The sequence below is a fragment of the Hyperolius riggenbachi genome, chromosome 12 (genome assembly GCF_040937935.1).
Source record: "Hyperolius riggenbachi isolate aHypRig1 chromosome 12, aHypRig1.pri, whole genome shotgun sequence".
Lineage (NCBI taxonomy): Eukaryota > Metazoa > Chordata > Amphibia > Anura > Hyperoliidae > Hyperolius > Hyperolius riggenbachi.
In genome coordinates this window covers 172,065,916-172,082,491 of record NC_090657.1, presented here as the reverse complement: position 1 = coordinate 172,082,491, position 16,576 = coordinate 172,065,916, and the positions used below count along the sequence as shown (strand labels likewise).

The 16,576-nt window shown below is 47.1% G+C and overlaps 1 protein-coding gene across 4 annotated transcripts in view; it reads left to right on the top strand.

Annotated features, from left to right (window-relative positions):
- LOC137541584 (sterile alpha motif domain-containing protein 10-like) overlaps positions 1–16,576 on the top strand; it is a 597,983-nt gene that overhangs the window by 560,840 nt on the left and 20,567 nt on the right. For 3 of the 4 annotated variants that reach the window (XM_068262963.1, XM_068262959.1, XM_068262969.1), the window contains one exon: positions 14,036–14,963. The exons of the other annotated variant lie outside the window; for it this stretch is intronic. Coding sequence is in view for 1 of the 3 variants with exons in the window: in XM_068262969.1 (XP_068119070.1) it covers positions 14,036–14,179 (144 nt within the window). In the remaining 2 variants the exon portion in view is untranslated. Of the gene's footprint in view, positions 1–14,035; positions 14,964–16,576 lie in introns of those variants that run through there. 4 annotated transcript variants of the gene reach the window in all.

The window sequence follows — 16,576 nt, the reverse complement described above, 5'->3', positions numbered from 1 at the left end:
TATGGAGGGGAGAGGAGTGATGGCATGGAAGGGAGGGGAGTGTTGCGATGGAGGGGAGAGGAGTGTTGCTATGGAAGGGAGAGGAGTGTTGCTATGGAGGGGAGAGGAGTGTTGCTATGGAAGGGAGAGGAGTGTTGCTATGGAGGGGAGAAGAGTGATGGCATGGAAGGGAGGGGAGTGTTGCTATGGAGGGGAGAGGAGTGTTGCTATGGAAGGGAGAGGAGTGTTGCTATGGAGGGGAGATGAGTGATGGCATGGAAGGGAGTGTTGCTATGGAGGGGAGAGGAGTGTTGCTATGGAAGGGAGAGGAGTGTTGCTATGGAGGGGAGAGGAGTGATGGCATGGAAGGGAGGGGAGTGTTGCTATGGAGGGGAGAGGAGTGTTGCTATGGAAGGGAGAGTAGTGTTGCTATGGAGGGGAGAGGAGTGATGGCATGGAAGGGAGGGGAGTGTTGCTATGGAGGGGAGAGGAGTGTTGCTATGGAAGGGAGAGGAGTGTTGCTATGGAGGGGAGAAGAGTGATGGCATGGAAGGGAGGCGAGTGTTGCTATGGAGGGGAGAGGAGTGTTGCTATGGAAGGGAGAGGAGTGTTGCTATGGAGGGGAGAGGAGTGTTGCTATGGAAGGGAGAGGAGTGTTGCTATGGAGGGGAGAGGAGTGATGGCATGGAAGGGAGGGGAGTGTTGCTATGGAAGGGGGAGTAGTGTTGCTATGGAAGGGAGAGTAGTGTTGCTACGGAGGGGAGAGGAGTGATGGCATGGAAGGGAGGGGAGTGTTGCTATGGAAGGGAGAGGAGTGTTGCTATGGAGGGGAGAGGAGTGTTGCTATGGAAGGGAGAGGAGTGTTGCTATGGAGGGGAGAAGAGTGATGGCATGGAAGGGAGGGGAGTGTTGCTATGGAGGGGAGAGGAGTGTTGCTATGGAAGGGAGAGGAGTGTTGCTATGGAAGGGAGAGGAGTGTTGCTATGGAGGGGAGAAGAGTGATGGCATGGAAGGGAGGGGAGTGTTGCTATGGAGGGGAGAGGAGTGTTGCTATGGAAGGGAGAGGAGTGTTGCTATGGAGGGGAGATGAGTGATGGCATGGAAGGGAGTGTTGCTATGGAGGGGAGAGGAGTGTTGCTATGGAAGGGAGAGGAGTGTTGCTATGGAGGGGAGAGGAGTGATGGCATGGAAGGGAGGGGAGTGTTGCTATGGAGGGGAGAGGAGTGTTGCTATGGAAGGGAGAGTAGTGTTGCTATGGAGGGGAGAGGAGTGATGGCATGGAAGGGAGGGGAGTGTTGCTATGGAGGGGAGAGGAGTGTTGCTATGGAAGGGAGAGGAGTGTTGCTATGGAGGGGAGAAGAGTGATGGCATGGAAGGGAGGCGAGTGTTGCTATGGAGGGGAGAGGAGTGTTGCTATGGAAGGGAGAGGAGTGTTGCTATGGAGGGGAGAGGAGTGTTGCTATGGAAGGGAGAGGAGTGTTGCTATGGAGGGGAGAGGAGTGATGGCATGGAAGGGAGGGGAGTGTTGCTATGGAAGGGGGAGTAGTGTTGCTATGGAAGGGAGAGTAGTGTTGCTACGGAGGGGAGAGGAGTGATGGCATGGAAGGGAGGGGAGTGTTGCTATGGAAGGGAGAGGAGTGTTGCTATGGAGGGGAGAGGAGTGTTGCTATGGAAGGGAGAGGAGTGTTGCTATGGAGGGGAGAAGAGTGATGGCATGGAAGGGAGGGGAGTGTTGCTATGGAGGGGAGAGGAGTGTTGCTATGGAAGGGAGAGGAGTGTTGCTATGGAGGGGAGATGAGTGATGGCATGGAAGGGAGGGGAGTGTTGCTATGGAGGGGAGAGGAGTGTTGCTATGGAAGGGAGAGTAGTGTTGCTATGGCGGGGAGAGGAGTGATGGCATTGAAGGGAGGGGAGTGTTGCTATGGAGGGGAGAGGAGTGTTGCTATGGAAGGGAGAGTAGTGTTGCTATGGAGGGGAGAGGAGTGATGGCATGGAAGGGAGGGGAGTGTTGCTATGGAGGGGAGAGGAGTGTTGCTATGGAAGGGAGAGGAGTGTTGCTATGGAGGGGAGAAGAGTGATGGCATGGAAGGGAGGGGAGTGTTGTTATGGAGGGGAGAGGAGTGTTGCTATGGAAGGGAGAGTAGTGTTGCTATGGCGGGGAGAGGAGTGATGGCATTGAAGGGAGGGGAGTGTTGCTATGGAGGGGAGAGGAGTGTTGCTATGGAAGGGAGAGTAGTGTTGCTATGGAGGGGAGAGGAGTGATGGCATGGAAGGGAGGGGAGTGTTGCTATGGAGGGGAGAGGAGTGTTGCTATGGAAGGGAGAGGAGTGTTGCTATGGAGGGGAGAAGAGTGATGGCATGGAAGGGAGGGGAGTGTTGCTATGGAGGGGAGAGGAGTGTTGCTATGGAAGGGAGAGGAGTGTTGCTATGGAGGGGAGAGGAGTGATGGCATGGAAGGGAGGGGAGTGTTGCTATGGAAGGGAGAGTAGTGTTGCTATGGAAGGGAGAGTAGTGTTGCTATGGAGGGGAGAGGAGTGATGGCATGGAAGGGAGGGGAGTGTTGCTATGGAGGGGAGAGGAGTGTTGCTATGGAAGGGAGAGGAGTGTTGCTATGGAGGGGAGAGGAGTGTTGCTATGGAAGGGAGAGGAGTGTTGCTATGGAGGGGAGAAGAGTGATGGCATGGAAGGGAGGGGAGTGTTGCTATGGAGGGGAGAGGAGTGTTGCTATGAAAGGGAGAGTAGTGTTGCTATGGAGAGGAGAGGAGTAATGGCATGGAAGGGAGGGGAGTGTTGCTATGGAGGGGAGAGGAGTGTTGCTATGGAAGGGAGAGTAGTGTTGCTATGGAGGGGAGAGGAGTGATGGCATGGAAGGGAGGGGAGTGTTGCTATGGAGGGGAGAGGAGTGTTGCTATGGAAGGGAGAGGAGTGTTGCTATGGAAAGGAGGGGAGTGTTGCTATGGAGGGGATAGGAGTGATAACTCTGGTGCACAGCAGAGTGGGAGGGGTAATAGGGGAGAACAATGGATTCAGCCAGCACTCAGACCAGATGATCCGGCAGTCCAGATCCTTCTACAAAGTATCGCAGAGGGGAAGGGGACCTCCATACGCACGCTAGAGCAGAACTGGCCTGAAGACCTCTTTGCACCAAATAAGAATGATTAGCATGGCATTGCCCATGACCTCCCAGTGGTGAGGTGTAGGAATGCTGTGACAAAGCTCCTAACAGAAGCTAAAGAAAGAAGAACAAAGTCAGTCATGAAGGAGAGAGAGAGCACTCATACAGCAGTATGTACATGAGAGAAGGAAAACCGTACCAAATATTAAGCCATTGCTCTTCAGCCCAGCCGCTGCTCCCGTACAGGACTGCCAGGTTACTGGTATTGTTTAAAAGGAAATAAACATGGCATCGTCCATATGCCTCTCACTTCAGGATCTCTTCAAGACCCCTTTTACACTAGGTGCCATTTAATCCAAAGATTGCTATAATATTTCTGATTGCTACAGAACCACGGAAAACAAGAGTTTGCTTTCTTAAAACAGAAAGAATTTGTGATAATTCAGGTTGGAGTGAGCTTGAGATGTCTCCCAGTGCATCACTACTGAATATATGCAAATTAACCATTGTTGCCCTTAGAAGCTAAACACACCTCCAGAACCGCTGGAATGCAATGATGTGTCAGCTTGTTAATTTGTACAGAGCCATAAAATTAGCAAGCTGACACATCCTTGCATTCCAGCGGTTCTGGAGGTGTGTTTAGCTTCTAAGGGTACAATGGTTAATTTGCATATATTCAGCAGTGGTGCCTGGGAGACATCTCAAGCTCACTCCAACCTGAATTATCGCAAATGTGCGGTGATATCATCGGTATGCTGCGGTTTTTGGTACCAGCAGTCTCTGGTCCTTAAAGAGGAGCTGTTAGGTATAAGGTCTCAGAGAAAATAAACACATATATCAGTAGCTAAATATTGGCTGTACTTACATTACATATGCATTTCACTGTCCACGTTTGGATTTCACAGAATTTGTATATAGTATATGCAGAGATAGATGCTCCTGACAGCTCATGGCAGGCTCCATGTTTTTCTGTCAAATGTGTCATCATGTCCTGCCTGCTTCCTGATCACTCGTACTGAATAACACAGTGTGCAGTGAATATTAATGAGCCATGTGGCTAGGAACAATAGCTGACTCCTGCAGTGTACTCTGCCCGGGGATTTATCAGTGCTACGCGCTGGACTGATTAGAAGCTGCGCTGGACTGATTAGAAGCTGCTGTAACGTCTCATTAGCAGCTGAGGGGAGGGCCCCAGAATGCTTTGCAGTATAGTATGCGGCTTGCGTCCTCTTGGGTCAAATTAGCTTTTCTGATAAGCACACATCAAAGGTAAGAGAGATTTTTATCTTCACTAATGGCTTTCTGGCTTCCTTCTAAACTGTTTAACACAGGAGAATAGAGGTTTAAATTAGCTTCTGCAGCCTGACAGTTACTCTTTAAGGGGCCAGAGACTGCTGGTACGGAAGTGGTTAAAGGTGACCTAAATATTTTTATTTTTGACTGTTATGCGTTGCTGAGTGTGCCATGTTTTGTGATAAGGTGATGACACTGCAAGTCCTTATTGTTGAGTTTGAAGAGAGCCCTTGACTCCTTGTCTACAGCCTAACACTCCCCCCCCCCCCCCATCAGCCCCCTCCTCTGCGCTGCACTCCATCCTGCCCCCCGGTGGTAGGCCGAGGTTTATCTCCCGCTGCCATGTGGAACCTTCTCCTCTATCCCTTTGAAGCATCTATAAATAACTCCATCCAGGGCGGATTACAGGAGGGATTAATTCTATGCAGATCCAGAATGAAGCGTGTCTGTGAAATTCTCTTGCTCAGCAGCTCGCCGTCCTCCTCTCCGCTTTGATGCACGGCTGGGGTCGCTCACGCAGAAGCGATGAAACGGTTAACAAAGAAGCCTCGACAAACCCTCCCATCGTCCCGTTTACCTGCCAGGTCTGGGCAGCACGGCAGCGAACAGAGTGCGCACTGACGCCTTGCGGCGCTGCAGTCCCGGGTGCAGATCCCTGACAGGCATTTTCATGGATGCTGGAGTTCCCGAACATATTCTAGTTCAGGGGCGTAACTATAGATCATAGCCCCCCCCCCCCCAGCAAAACTTTGATGGGCTCCCCAATGTTTACACCCTTTAATTTGTCAACCCCTTGTGACCCTTACAGCCTGGAGTCCCATCTCACAAGGGTCATAAAACAAGTGTGGCCATCATGATCTTCACACCCATAACATGCCACAAAACACACCTGATCCGAAGGATGGAGCCCTTTATCAGAGGGAGGGTTAGTAGTTGGGGCCCCCTTACTGCTCTGGGCCCCCCTGCAGCCGCAGGGGTTGCTGCCCTGTAGTTACGCCCTGTATCTAGTTAGGTTAAAGAAAAACTGTGACCAAGAATTGAACTTCATACCAATCAGTAGCTGATACCCCCTTTCCCATGAGAAATCTATTCCTTTTCACAAACAGATCATCAGGGGGCTTTGTATGGCTGATATTGTGATGAAACCCCTCCCACAGGAAACTATGAAGACCATGGTCCTGGCAGTTTCCTGTCGGTGAACCTCGTTGCATCGTGGGAAATAGCTGTTTACAGCTGTTTCCAAATACCAAAAAAGCAAGCAGCATCTCCTTCCACTGACATCACAGTGATCATTCTCAGTTGTAGGAGTGATCGTGCTGCTACGCTCCCTCCCGCTCGCTTGTTCCCGCAGTTTTCGTTGCCGATCCTTAGATTAATAAATGGGAACTTTATTCCCATTCATTCATCTTCCCTCCAGGTTAACATGATCGCCAGCATCAATGAGATGCCTGTGTCACTTTCGAAGTAAAACAGCCATGCATTACTTGTACGCAATAGAAAATAATGCGCTAGGACATATTGGCCTCAATTCACTAAGCTTTATCAAACACTTTATCAAACGTTTGATAATTTATCTCATGGGTAAAATCTAATTTTGAATTCACTAAGGTGTTATACAGTGGCTTGCAAAAGTATTCGGCCCCCTTGAAGTTTTCCACATTTTGTCACATTACTGCCACAAACATGAATCAATTTTATTGGAATTCCACGTGAAAGACCAACACAAAGTGGTGTACACGTGAGAAATGGAACGAAAATCATACATGATTCCAAACATTTTTTACAAATAAATAACTGCAAAGTGGGGTGTGCGTAATTATTCAGCCCCCTTTGGTCTGAGTGCATTCAGTTGCCCATAGACGTTGCCTGATGAGTGCTAATGACTAAATAGAGTGCACCTGTGTTTAATCTAATGTCAGTACAAATACAGCTGCTCTGTGACAGCCTCAGAGGTTGTCTAAGAGAATATTGGGAGCAACAACACCATGAAGTCCAAAGAACACACCAGACAGGTCAGGGATAACGTTATTGAGAAATTTAAAGCAGGCTTAGGCTACAAAATGATTTCCAAAACCTTAAACATCCCACGGAGCACTGTTCAAGCGATCATTCCGAAATGGAAGGAGTATGACACAACTGTAAACCTACCAAGGCAAGGCTGTGTACTCAAACTCACAGGCCGAACAAGGAGAGCGCTGATCAGAAATGCAGTCAAGAGGCCCATGGTGACTCTGGACGAACTGCAGAGATCTACAGCTCAGGTGGGGGAATCTGTCCATAGGACAACTATTAGTCATGCACTGCACAAAGTTGGCTCTTATGGAAGAGTGACAAGAAGAAAGAAGTCCCGTTTGCAGTTTGCCACAAGCCATGTGGGGAACACAGCAAACATGTGGAAGAAGGTGCTCTGGTCAGATGAGACCAAAATTGAACTTTTTGGCCAAAATGCAAAACGCTATGTTTGGCAGAAAACTAACACTGCACATCACTAAGAACACACCATCCCCACTGTCAAATATGGTAGTGGCAGCATCATGCTCTGGGGTTGCTTCTCTTCAGCAGGGACAGGGAAGCTGGTCAAAGTTGATGGGAAGATGGATGGAGCCAAATACAGGGCAATCTTTAAAGAAAACCTCTTGGAGTCTGCAAAAGACTTGAGACTGGAGCGGAGGTTCACCTTCCAGCAGGACATCGACCCTAAAGATAAAGCCAGGGCAACAATGGAATGGTTTAAAACAAAAACATTTCCATGTGTTAGAATGGCCCAGTCAAAGTCCAGATCTAAATCGGATACCCTTTCGTGGAATTATCTTAAACACGCCTTAAGCAAATGGGGACTAGATCCCCACTTTCTGAATTGGATTGGGGGACTGTACTCCACTCCTACAGCCTCAGTGAGATTCTCAGGCCACACTTCACAAACCTTCCCCATAAAGAGGGGAACTCGCCAGGGATGCCCACTTTCCCCTTTACTATTCATTTTAGCCTTAGAGCCACTTGCCTGTTTCCTGCGAAATAATACAGATATCAAAGGAATAGAGAGAGCTGGCTTGGCCCACAAACTACTTATGTTTGCGGACGACACTCTTTTATTCCTCACACAACCCCACATCTCCATTCCTAATGCTCTTAAAGCCCTTGATCAGTTCGCCCAAATTTCGGGTTTAGAAATTAATGCGACAAAATCTAAAGCTCTAAGTATCGCCCTCACACCACACCTCACTACCCAACTCCGAGAATTTTGCCCCTTTCAATGGGTTCATTCTATACCCTACCTTGGTATCAATCTCACCTCTAGTTATGCCTCCCTTTTCGCAGCCAACTATCCACCCCTTCTTAAATCTTTGTCTTCGCTAACAGACAGATGGTCCACGCTCCCGATCTCTTGGTTAGGAAAAATTAACTCAATCAAGATGACATTCTTACCTAAGCTTCTCTATTACTTCCGGACCCTCCCTGTCAAGGTGCCCCCCCATTATCTACGCACCTTCCAACATAGAATACAATCCTTTATCTGGGGTCGTAAGCATCCCAGAGTTAATAAATCAACCCTTTTTGCCCACAAACTAGATGGCGGCCTGGGAGTTCCCCAGATTAGCTCTTATTACCAAGCAGCAACCATTACTCAGCTAACTCGGGTGTTCCAAACCCGCGACCAGGGACGGATCTAGACCGAGTTGCCCCAAGTTGCGCCTGGGGCAAGGTCAGGTTTTGGCGCCTAAACTGCCATTCCCCATCCACATTTTGCCGCCTTTTTAAGAATTCAACAAACTGCGCCTGGGGCTAGAGACCCGCTTGCCCCCCCCTAGATCCGTCCCTGCCCGCGACACCCCTTTGTGGGTGTTCCTTGAGATCCCTGATAGCGCCCCCGTGCTCCTAAGCACCCTCCTTTGGTTACCTCCAAAGATGCGGCCCCCTGCCCTCAGCCCTCCCATGCTCCACAGTCTTCAAGTATGGGACTCAATCCGATACTCCTCTCATCTCCTGTCCCCCCACCTTCCCCTGCTACCTCTGGTTAATAATCCACTCTTCCCCCCAGGGTACGACAACCCGGAGGCCTTCAAATGGTGGGTGGATAACGGTCTCACTAAGGTTATGCACTTTATCAATCCCAGAGGGGTGTATAGTTGGCCAGCCCTACAAGAAAACTTTCAAGTCCCACCTAGAGAATTCTTCCGCTTCATGCAAATAAGGCACTGGGTACAGTCTCTCACCCAAAACAGAGAACCCCCTTTCGATCTCACGCCATATGAAAATATATGCTCCCTCCGTCCCAACTCGAAAGGGCTGATTTCAGCAATTTATTCCTTTTTAACTCGCCCGGCGCTCCCACTCACCCATGCCTATACTACCAAATGGGAATCAGATCTGTCAGATACGAGAGACCGAGAAGACTGGTTAAACATATGGAGCAGGATCTCCTGCTGTTCATCCAACTTACATACTATAGAGTCAGCATATAAGATCATGACGCGCTGGTATCTTGTCCCCGCAAGAATTGCCAAAGTGTTTCCCTCTGCCAGTCCCTTCTGCTTTCGAGGATGTAGGTCACACGGAGACATGTTACACACTTGGTGGTCCTGCCCTAGGCTTACTAGATTCTGGTGCCAAGTATACAGACTACTTTCCGCCCTTTTTCACGTAACCATTCCCAGAAACCCCTGGCAAGCCCTCTTACACGAAAAAATAGATTTGCTATCTTCAACCCAGAACAAACTGGCCTCATTTATTTTCTCAGCAGCCACAATGACAATTGCCAAAAATTGGAAGAAACCCTCTGTCACTATTGGTGAGGTAAAATCTAGAATCAATTCTTTCATGATCAATGAGAAATTGACCAGTATTTTGAGGGACACCCATACAAAATTTGAAAAGACCTGGGACCCCTGGATTCAATTAGAACACCCCCACATGGAGAGCTCTTTGATCAGGAGGCTGTGAGACGGGACGGCCCTCTTCTTCCTTTCCTTTTCCTCCCTTCCTCTCTTTTTTCTTCTCCTCTCTCTTTCTGCTCTCTTCTCTCTGATTCTTCCTCTTACATCCATTTTGTTCAGCTGAGTTTACCATAGCGACCTCTGAGTTGCCCGTCTATCACTGGACGATGGGCACCAAGGTCTACAGTTCCCCCCAGCCTGGAGCTGGGATTATCCCCTATCCCCACCCATATAATGATCCCAGATTGTTGGACATGGTCCTCTGGGTCACACTACTATAACAATTCTCTGAGTATGCGTTATTCCCTTGTTTACGTTAGGATTATGTTATCACCCCCCTCCTTCACAGGATACCTGACCAATGTTACATTTATCACTCCTCTTATTGTATGACATTTGACCAATGTTTTGTTGTCTGTTATGATACTACTTGGCCACACTGTTAGCCTAAATTGTATCTTTCAAAAAATGAAAAACTCAATAAAAATTTTTTGGAAAAAAAAAAGTCCAGATCTAAATCCAATCGAGAATCTGTGGCAAGATCTGAAAACTGCTGTTCACAAACGCCATCCATTTAATCTGACTGAGCTGGAGATGTTTTGCAAAGAAGAATGGGCAAGGATTTCAGTATCTAGATGTGCAAAGCTGGTAGAGACATACCCTAAAAGACTGGCAGCTGTAATTGCAGCAAAAGGTGGTTCTACAAAGTATTGACCCAGGGGGCTGAATAATTACGCACACCCCACTTTGCAGTTATTGATTTGTAAAAAATTTTGGAATCATGTATGAATTTCGTTTCACTTCTCATGTGTACACCACTTTGTATTGGTCTTTCACGTGGAATTCCAATAACATTGTTTCATGTTTGTGGCAGTAATGTGACAAAATGTGGAAAACTTCAAGGGGGCCAAATACTTTTGCAAGCCACTGTATATTTATCGAATGTTTTATCGATAAAACGTTCATTAAATCTATAACACCTTAGTGAATTCAAAATTAGATTTTTCCCATGAGATAAATTATCAAACGTTCGATAAAGTGTTTGATAATGCTTAGTGAATTGAGGCCCTTGTGGCCAAATAGTAAAATTACACCTACAGACATTAGGGAATACATTTTCTTTATATGTAAGTCAATGTGATATATTAATATTATATTATGTGCTTAAAATTAGTGATGGATGTAAAACTATTGTCACCATACATTGTGATAGGGATACAATTTAAACGTTGAAATAACTGGGACACATAGGAAAATAAAATGTGTGTCTTTTATCCACAGCTTTACACTTTATTTTAAAACTATAATGGCCAAAAACTGAGAAATAATTATTTTTTCCCCATTCTTTTTTTATGATACCCATTAAAATACATTTATAATAAATTAATACTTAGCATAATGTACCACCCGAAGAAAGCATAATTGGTGGTGAAAAAAAACCCAAGGTGATCAGTAGTAATAAAGTTATTGTGGAATGAAGTACTGAAATGTGAAAATTCCTCTTGTCCATAAGGTGAAAACAACTTGCGGGCTGTAAGGTTAAGGTTGGTCAATGAGATGCAAAGAATTCCAAGCTGATGCAGGATTATTAATATTATATAGCACTATTATATAGCACTACAGAGTACATAGTCAATCATGTTACTGACTGTCCTCAGAGAAGCTCACAATCTAATCCTTCCATAGTCCTAGTCTAATGTACCATATTATTATTGTGTATTTCTATAGCACTGACATCTTCTGCAGCACTTTACAGAGTACGTAGTCATGTCACTGACTGTCCTCAGAGGAGCTCACAATCTAATCCTACCATAGTCATAGTCTAATGTCCTACCATATTATTATTGTGTATTTCTATAGCACTGACATCTTCTGCAGCACTTTACAGAGTACATAGTCATGTCACTGACTGTCCTCAGAGGAGCTCACACTCTAATCCTATCATAGTCATAGTGTAATGTCCTACCATAATATTATTATGTATTTATAGAGCACTGATATCTTCTGCAGCACTTTACAGAGTACATAGTCATGTCACTGACTGTCCTCAGAGGAGCTCACACTCTAATCCTACCATAGTCATAGTCTAATGTCCTATCATATTATTATTATGTATTTATATAGCACTGACATCTTCTGTAGCATGTTACAGAGTACATAGTCATGTCACTGACTATCCTCAGAGGAGCTCACACTCTAATCCTACCATAGTCATAGTCTAATGTCCTATCATATTATTATTATGTATTTATAGAGCACTGACATCTCCTGCAGCAGTTTACAGAGTACATAGTCATGTCACTGACTGTCCTCAGAGGAGCTCACAATCTAATCCTACCACAGTCAAATGTCCATTGTAGTCTAGGCCAAATTTAAGGGGAGCCAATAAGTGCTATCCTCTTCGCCACGGTGTTGCCCACATTTCTTTATGCAGCTTGAAAATAGACCAATAGAATCCCACCCAGGCTTCCTTCCCTTGGTCCATTTTCAAGCTGTATAAATTTGTGTTGTGAATGTGCACTATACAGTGAGATCCGCTGCAGTAGATACGGACGCTGGCAGCTGCTGGGCGGCCGGGTCCTGAAGATGAATGCTAGTATGACACCCGGCAGCGGGCGGCCATCAAGAGCGGAATTGTCTTCTTTGATGGAGGAATCCTATTAAAAGAGCTCCCCATCATCTTCAAAGACATCATGTTTAATCGTTAAAGTGCGAGGAAAACGGCGGCATGATGAATACAGAGCGGGACGTAATTCTCGTGCGGCGCCGGCGCCTTTGTAGTAAAGTGCTACTAAATATAGATGATGGGACAATTATGGTAAAACGCCTTATTAGAGACGTCCATTTATCTGCCGTTCTGGCGGCGTGAGGCGAGCGTTCATCTGACCGGCCATTACAGACCCGCTCCCGCTTAAACAGATGGAACTGTGGGGATTAACAAATGATGCCATAGATCAATCCCCCGTTTAGTCACAAAATGTATTGAAAAATTAAATACGCTTCCATCTGCCAAAGAAATAGGGCGGTCATGTCCGGAGGATCGCAGCAGTTCTGTATAACCAAGGGCAGAGTGTTGTGTTGGGCCCACTTAGCTGGGAGATCACTCTTTCCTGCAGTGAAAGCAGCAGGGACAGCCATATTATCCCAGGAAAAAAAACACATACACAAGTAGATAAAAACTTGTTCTGTTTAAATAACCTATGTATTGTACTGTCCATGTTTTGGTTTCATTGAATCTTATATAGTAAATAAAGATAGAGCAATTCCAGGCATTTTCCATATTTACTGCCTCTGACTGAAGCCAATCCAATCCTGATGTAATTTCCTACCTTACTCTTTTATTATCATATCTAGCTTGCTTTGTAAACACATGTGAGTACAGCATAGATCATAATTCAACAGGTTCTGCAGAAATAGGCTTCTCAGCTTGTCACACTGAACTTCCCTCAGCCAATCAGTGAGGAGCAGGAATGTGGGAAGGAAGATAACAAGCTTCCCTGTCCCCGGCAGCATACCAGAATAGAGCCAGGCTGACTAAGATAAGATTCATTACAGCAGAAACATTTATGATTATATTGGAATGCTTGCAATGCATTGCACATGTAGACTACATAATAAACCACAGAGCAGTAGGTAAATGGAATTTGATTTTGTGGCTGACAATCCTGCTTTAACCTTTTAGGGACCAATGATAGTAAATCCTACGCCGCACTTGTGGCTGTTCTAGCCTGATGAGGTGTAGGATTTAGGGGAGATTAAGCTGTCATATGACAGCTGACATGATAACGAGCTGGCGGATCGTAGTGATCCTTGTTACTGATGAGGTGGTGGTGGGGGGGGGGGGTGTTGGAAGAGGATCCACTCACCTTCTTGCCGTTTCCCCGGCGATCGGCGCTCCCCTCCGCTCTGGCCGGCATCCTCTCTCTTTCTGACGTCAGTGCCGGGTCCCGGCTTGATGAGGTCATCAAGCCGCGACCCGGAACTGAGCGGAAGTATGAGAGGGGATGCCAGCGAAAGTGGAGGGGTCTACTGCGGCTCATCGCTGGAGCCTGGGAGGTGAGTAAATGCTGCTGGCTAAAGGGGGGACATCTGGCTACAGGGGGGATATCTGGCCCAGGAAGCAAAACTGGGGATCCGGCTGCTTGACCCCTCGAAACGCTCCCCAACCCGTCCCCTCCCACCCCCCCGCATGCAAATTCACCAGGTCCTTAAGGGGGGTTAGGTGGTTCATAAATGGTTAAAGCAAGCCTGAAGAGGGAAGGGGGTAAAAGTCAGTAGTTAGTAGCCTCTGGGTGGTCCAGGGGCTTCGTGAATCCTGGTAAAGCCTAACATTTCAGCACTGGATCCCTCTTCTGTTTCCCGGATGTGTCCAAGCACATTCGGACTGGGCATGTGCAAGTAAGGTCTGCACATGCCCAGTAGAACAAAACCGCTCATGAATGGCTTTTTTCCCCCACACACGAGTGCTTCATTCTACTGGGCATGCTCAGATCTTACTTACATACGCACAGTCCAGACAGGTGCGTATCTGGGTAACATAGCGCCAATAGTAAACACTGAAATTGTGCCCCCTACCCCAGTCAGAGCCCCCTTCCCCTCTAAAAACAGCACACTTTTTTTGCGTACATTTGGTATGGTCGCCTGTGATATTTGACTCAGGATATTGCCAAAGTTACTTTTTTGGAAATTTCTCTTCTTATTCTCTCTCTGTTAGGCCTGGTCCACCCATGATGCAAGCGAGGTGACAGAAGTCTGGGGGCAGCACCAGGCAGAAACAGGAAGTGAAGAGAGTGCCTGGCCAATCTATACTGGGGACAAGCATACCTGGCTAACCTATACTGGGGGCAACTGTACCTAGCTACCATTACTGAGGGCACCTATACCTGACTACCTACCTATACTGAAGGTGTTTTTTTGGGGGGGCTCACCGCAGCTCTAACTTCTGGTGCAAATTTTAAAATCGCACAAGTTTTTTCAATTGCAAAGCCTTCATGAAAATAAAGCAAATCATGAGGCGCTGTACACAGTAGTGAGTTGCGATTTTAGAAAATTGCATTCGCAGTGCCTGCATCGCTTTTTTTCTACCACCCTACGTTTTGCAATCTGGTTCCGGTCGCTAACAGATTGCAAAATGCAGGGTACAGTAAAACTAATGGAAAAGGCTGTGACCATTTCCATTAGTGCGATCCGAATGCGTTGCAATTTGTCATGAGCACAATCGTCTTACTGCCGCGTTTTTGATGTGATTGAGCACTACTATACTGAGTATAGTAGAACAATCGCATTAGTGTAAATTGGTTTGAAACACAATCGCGTTTCCCAGTGGAAAGGAATCCTAAATGGGGAGAAAACAGGAAGACCAATAATTTGCCCCCCATTTTCATGTGATGCTGGAGTTCAGCTTTATAAAGATTATATCAGACACATCATATTGCCGGTGTGTGAGCTCTCGAAAAAGATTTTCTGAATATTATCTTCTAAATACCATCATGCTTTCATATTTCAATGGTCTTTCAACTCCAAACTGATTTTTCAAATTCTGAGACACGTTGGTGAGTTCTGCCACCCGCTGTCTCCTTTTATCTCTCCCAGACTCCTCTAGCGAGATCTCTCCGCCTGAACCGCCAGCTCCGCTCACCTGCTGGGGCCGCTCTCAAGCCGTCATCCTCCCTGATGGGTTTCTTATTTAACGAGATTGTATTCCGCGAGCAATGGCTTCAAAGTGAAATTTCTGTGGTCATTTTTTGATGTAACTTTTCTGTTAGGGTTTTACAAATGAATGGGGTTTTTTATTTGTAAGTTTTTAATGATCTGTATTGTAAACTTTTATTTTTAACTTTATAAAAGGAAAAAAATAAATTCATTCTTGCTGGGTGCAGCCATGACAGAGTTTGCAAAACATGCTAAGTTTTCTAGTAAGAGAACCGAGTGTTGCCTGTGTTCCTGGAGAGCACTCTACAGGGAACCCAACCAAAACTGGGACATACTACAAGGGGCACAACAAAGCGGAGGGACCACTACAGAAGTCCCAACCAAAGCTGAGACACACTACAGAAGTCTTAGCCACACCTGGAGGACACACTACAGAGGTCCCAGCCACACCAGGAGGACACACTACAGAAGTCCCAACCAAACCTGGAGGACACACTACAGAAGTCCCAACCAAAGCTGAGACACACTACTGAAGTCTTAGCCACACCAGGAGGACACAATACAGAAGTCCCAACCAAAGCTGAGACACACTACAGAAGTCTTAGTCACACCTGGAGGACACACTACAGAAGTCCCAGCCACACCAGGAGGACACACTACAGAAGTCCCAACCAAAGCTGAGACACACTACAGAAGTCCCAACCACACCTGGAGGACACACTACAGAAGTCCCAGCCACACCAGGAGGACACACTACAGAAGTCCCAACCAAAGCTGAGACACACTACAGAAGTCCCAACCACATCTGGAGGACACACTACAGAAGTCCCAGCCACACCAGGAGTAGAGTTGGGCCGAACGGTTCGCCTGCGAACGGTTCCATGCGAACTTCAGTGGTTCGCGTTCGCGTCCCGCAGGCGAAGTTTTGAGGAAGTTCGGTTCACCCCATAATGCACCATGAGGGTCAACTTTGACCCTCTACATCACAGTCAGCAGGCCCAGTGTAGCCAATTAGGCTACACTAGCCCCTGGAGCCACTCCCTCCCTAATAAAAGGCAGGTAGCGGCGGCCATTACGCTCACTCGTGTGCCTGCATTAGTGAGAGTAGGGCGAGCTGCTGCAGACTGTCTCTCATAGGGAAAGATTAGTTAGGCTTAGCTTGTTCCTTCCTGGCTGCATACCTGTTCTGTTCAGTGAGCCCACCATACCTGTTCTGTTCAGTGTGCCCACTGCATACCTGTTCAGTGAACCTGCCACTGCATACCTGTTCTGTGAACCCACCACTGCATACCTGTACTGTGAACCCACCACTGCATACCTGTTCAGTGAACCCACCACTGCATACCTGTTCAGTGAACCTGCCACTGCATACCTGTTCTGTGAACCCACCACTGCATACCTGTTCAGTGAACCCACCACTGCATACCTGTTCAGTGAACCCACCACTGCATACCTGTTCAGTGAACCCACCACTGCATACCTGTTCAGTGAACCTGCCACTGCATACCTGTTCAGTGAACCTGCCACTGCATACCTGTACTGTTCTGTGAACCCGCCACTGCATAACTGTTCTGTTCAGTGAACCCGCCACTGTATTCCTGTT